The 4,436-nt window shown below is 55.0% G+C and overlaps 1 protein-coding gene across 1 annotated transcript; it reads left to right on the top strand.

Moving 5' to 3' along the window:
• Positions 1 to 290: 290 nt before the first annotated feature.
• On the top strand, positions 291 to 4,436 carry LOC128779240 (galectin-9-like). Its single transcript, XM_053911264.1, has 5 exons — positions 291 to 327; positions 866 to 909; positions 2,272 to 2,363; positions 3,460 to 3,661; positions 4,244 to 4,436. The coding sequence occupies exons 1-5, from the start codon at positions 291 to 293 to the stop codon at positions 4,322 to 4,324; spliced, it is 456 nt and encodes a 151-aa protein (XP_053767239.1). The 3' UTR covers positions 4,325 to 4,436.

The raw sequence follows: 4,436 nt of genomic DNA, 5'->3' as shown, positions 1-4,436 counted from the left end.
CTCCTGCTTGCAGTAGCCTTCTGTTAATGGCACAAAGTCGTGTTAGTTTCTTTCTTTGTTTTTGCCATTTAACATCGTCACACAATCCTATTCTGAAAGGCATGCTCATTAAAAACGCAGCAAAACCAAAACCTGACGACCTTAGTCACCAGATTTGTTGTGTAAGGGGAGGAACAGGGTGGAGGAGGAAGGGGTTTCTTACAAGGTTTTTCACGAGGGTCACGTTTTCTCCTTCAAAGGGAGGGACTTCGAAACACAGGTGAAACAACTCAAACACAAGTACTCCCGAAATGGAGCCGGACAGAACAGCCCGCACCGTAGACCACGGTCCTGAGACCACTCCAATGGGCCCGGCTCACTGGAGCAGCACCCCCACGCCTGCCCCCAGGGTCCTGCTGGGGCTCCAACAGGCTGTGTGTTCAGACAGACTTCAAACTCCCGGTGAACTCAACTGGGCCCCAAACCCACGGGCATCTTCCCTGTCCTCCCCGCATGGCTCCTGAGGTCCCATAGCCAGGGCTCTCATCTGTGGAGAAGGGCCAAGGCTGTGAGGGGGGGATCCACACCAGCCCCCAAACCTCCCCTCACAAACTACAGTATAAACCATACATAACGATTCTGTCTTACACATTCACTGTCATGCTGACCTGCTGCAAAGTGTGACTTTGGAAAGAACAACGACGCAGTGGGAGACAACACTGACCTCCCCTAGGTAACTTCTCATGGTTCTTATACAACATTCCAAGCCCCGCAAGTCCCCTGTCCAAGGAGAAATACTAGGTCCTCAAGGGCGTCTTGGACCCAGCTCTGAGGGTCACTTAGTTCTGGCTCAGTCAGGACCAGTCCTCTTTTTCCTTCCTGACAGCACCCAGGACCCTGCAAGCACCGAAGACCGAGCTGCTGGCTGAGGTGAAGTGAAACTCACTGTGTTTCAAAGGCTGAGCCTTAGAAATGGCCATCATCCATCCGGCAGGGTCCCGGCCAAAGGGACAGACAGATGGGAAGAAACTGTGCAGCCGCGGGAGGAGAAGGGGAAAGGGGGGAGAACAAGAGAGGTGGGCAAGCAGAGGACCTGTGCAGGGCAGGCTGGAGGAGGTGGGACCGCTTGAGGGGACCCAGTCAGAGGGGCTGTTAGCACCAGGTGAAGAGTCTGTGGCATAATGGAGACAGGAAGGAGCCCCTCCCCTTCCCCTTCCCCTTCCCCTTCCCTCCTCACTGAGGGCCCTCAGGACCCCTTCCCAAGGGCTGGATGCAAATCTCAACACTGGAACAGCCTCTTAGGACTGAGCTCCCCCAAACCAAAGCGGGAAGTCTGATCCCAGCCCAGGGCTCCACTACACTACATTTTTCATAGCAGCCCCGCCCCCCTCTTCAACGCCCACCAACAGGGCAAAGGGCTCTTCCTCCACATCCTCGTCCAAGTTTGTCATTTTCTGGTTTTTCGGTGGTGGCCATCCTCAAGGGTGGGAAGTGGCGGATGCACAGTTTGAACAGCTCTTTCTATCTAGATGCTAGAACCTAGAACCTGGGAACAGGGTCTGGGATTTTGAATAAGAGAGCTCTGAGAAGGAACTTAGCCTAGGGACGCCCCTTTCCTCCTTAATATTGGAGCTCAGTGCTGGGATAGGTCAAATTCCGTGCCCAAGGGGCCTGGGATCTGTGGAGAGACCCCAAGTAAGTCTTCAGAGGGAGGGCAGGGCCTAGGGGAGGGAATGGGGAGCCCAGGAGCAGGAGTGGAGGAGGAGGCTGCCCCAGGGCTGCAGAAAGCACCCAGGAAGAGGTGCTGCCCCAGGTGGCTGGGAGGGCAAAGGTCACAGCCTCCCCTGCTCTATGGGGGGTGGGCAGGAGGTGAGAGGATGCCTTCCTCTAGACCTTCTCAGGTGAGCTGGAAGGTTATCCTTTACGATAGGCCGGCGGCCTCTTTGCTATGGTTTCTGAATCTTCAACCAGGGCCCTAGGGCCTTTGCTGGGAGCTTGGCCTGGGGCACAGCAGCCCCTCTCACTGCCCTGGTCCCTTCCCCTCTCAGGGTCCTGTACATGCTACTTCCTCCACGGGAGGTCAGCTCCCAGTCACACCGACTCAGAGCCTGGAGGTCTCCTCATCAGTCTCAGAGTGGCTGTGCAACTGCCTGCGTTGGGGACATCTCCTCAGTTCCCAGCTGCTCCCGGCCCTGAGCTCCGGGCCTGACACAGCAGGCTGGGCACTAGCAAGTCCGGGGTAGTGGCCAGAAGGAGGCCGGCCTGCTGACACCCTGCCTCTTCTCCCTGCAGATCGTCCCCTTCACTGGGTCCATCCAAGGGGGCCTCCAGGAGGGACTTCAGGTCACTGTCAATGGGATTGTGCACCAGTCCTGTGCAACCAGGTACCTGGAACTGCCTTGGCCGTCAACCAGCCATGCTGCCTGTCAGCTCAAGTCAGCTCCGCCCACACCCTCCAAGCTGCCTGTGCCTGGCTCAGGGGACACTGGATCAGTAGGGCCCGGCCGAGACCCACACTGTGTGGTACCCTACTGTCTGCCAGTAGCATCTGGATGCCATTATCATAGATGCCCCGAAGACACGAGGAAGCAGGAGCTCACAGTCCAAGGCAGCCAGACACTGATTATTATGGTCTAGGATTGAACTGTGCACTCGAAAACCCAGAGATGCAAAAATAACACTTCCTTTATGACCCACCACCGCCCTCATTTACTCGAAGCCATTTGGCTTAAATGGAAATATTTAAATGTGCTGTTAAATGTACTTTGGTCACTTTCTGTTTCAAGTTCTTTCCCGGGTATTACTAAGTCCATTCGAAATACAAACATCTTCTCTGTTTCCCATCCAAGAGGGCTCTTTGGGGAACAGGGAAGAGCTTGTGGCTGCCGGGCACTCCCACCCTCCCGCAGCCCAGGGGCCTCTGCTGAGGTCCAGGTGGGGGCAGGTGGGGGCTCTTCCTGATCTGGGTGGGGTCTGCGTACACGGCACACGGGAGCCCCTCTGGACACATCACCCTCTCTGGAAGCCCCTGTGTCTCAGTCCAGAGGGAAATTCCATCAACCCCACGTGTTCTGTCAGTTTGCTTCCTCCTCCCCACACGCACACTCGTGGGCCGCCCTCTGTCAAGTGCCCACTTTCCACCAAAGCCTCTTGCTTCTAGGCATATTCCCGATTTGCACCTTCAGTAGAAAGTTGTCATCAGTTTTATGCCTCCTGTTAATAGTGTCAACATTTTCCTTTACCCATTTTCTACTGATTTTTAGAACGCCGCACTGGAAAGGGTAAAGTACAATGAGGACCCAGGAACACACTACATACAAATGAGGGAAACCATCAGGAAGGCAAGGGAGGCGTCCTGGGAGCAAAGCTGCCACACGGGATGTACACGGGTTCCCACACGCACGCAAGTCAGGGGCAAGAGGCCTTCCTGCTCCTTCCGTGAGCACTAACCAGCACGCTCTCTCATTCCCCGGGGCCCAGGTTTGCTGTGAACTTCCAGACCGGCTTCAGTGACCAGGACATTGCCTTCCACTTCAACCCTCGGTTTGAAGAGGGCGGGTATGTGGTCTGTAACACAAAGCAGAAAGGAAGCTGGGGGGCAGAGGAGAGGAAGATGCAAATGCCCTTGCAGAAGGGGAATCCCTTTGAGCTGCACTTCCTGGTGCAGAGCATGGAATTCCAGGTGAGCAGGAACTCTCCTCCCTCCTGCCCACTGCCTGAGCCCCTGCCCTCTCACCCAGGGGAACAGTCGCCCTCACAGTGCCTCTACCGACAAAGGACCCTACACTCCCTCACCTGCATCTGCAGGGCGCCTGAGCTTGGATTACTAGGGAATAAGAACTAGAGGAGTCACCGCGTGTCCTTCTGCCTCGGTAACAAGTTAATTCCATTCAGTGGCAGTAGCCATTGTCCTTTCCTGGACCTTGGGGTAATTTTTTTTTGGTGGGGTGACGTGGTTGCAGGCCTTCTCCCGGACCTGGGAATGGCTCAGCGTTGCTCGGCGCTGTACGTGCTTTTGCAGGTGGAGCAGTGCTGCTGGGTGGGAGAGGGAGGCTGTGTGAGCACTGACGGGAGTGCATTCCGGCCTCCGGGTGAAGACTCTTCTGCCCAGAGCCTTTCAACAACTAAGGAACAACCTGACAAGAGACCTGAGGCCCCCACCTCCACTCCTCACAATTTATTACATTTCTTCACTTGTGCTTCTCAATATTTATAATGCAAGGAAATCAGTAACTAGAGGTTTTTTTTTATTTCTTTTTTACAGGATTTTACTTATTTAATTTTAGACAGAGGGGAAAAGAGGAAGAAAGAGTTGGAGAAACATCAATGTGTGGTTGCCTCTTAGGCACCCGCCAACCAGGGACCTGCCCAGAAACCCAGGCATGTGCCCTGACTGGGAATCAAACCAGTGACCCTTTGGTTCACAGGCCAGCACTCAATCCATGGAGCCACACCAA

The sequence above is a fragment of the Desmodus rotundus genome, chromosome 9, assembly GCF_022682495.2.
Source record: "Desmodus rotundus isolate HL8 chromosome 9, HLdesRot8A.1, whole genome shotgun sequence".
NCBI lineage: Eukaryota > Metazoa > Chordata > Mammalia > Chiroptera > Phyllostomidae > Desmodus > Desmodus rotundus.
The sequence above is the reverse complement of the archived record's forward strand: the minus strand, read 5'-3'. Positions and strand labels throughout refer to the sequence as shown.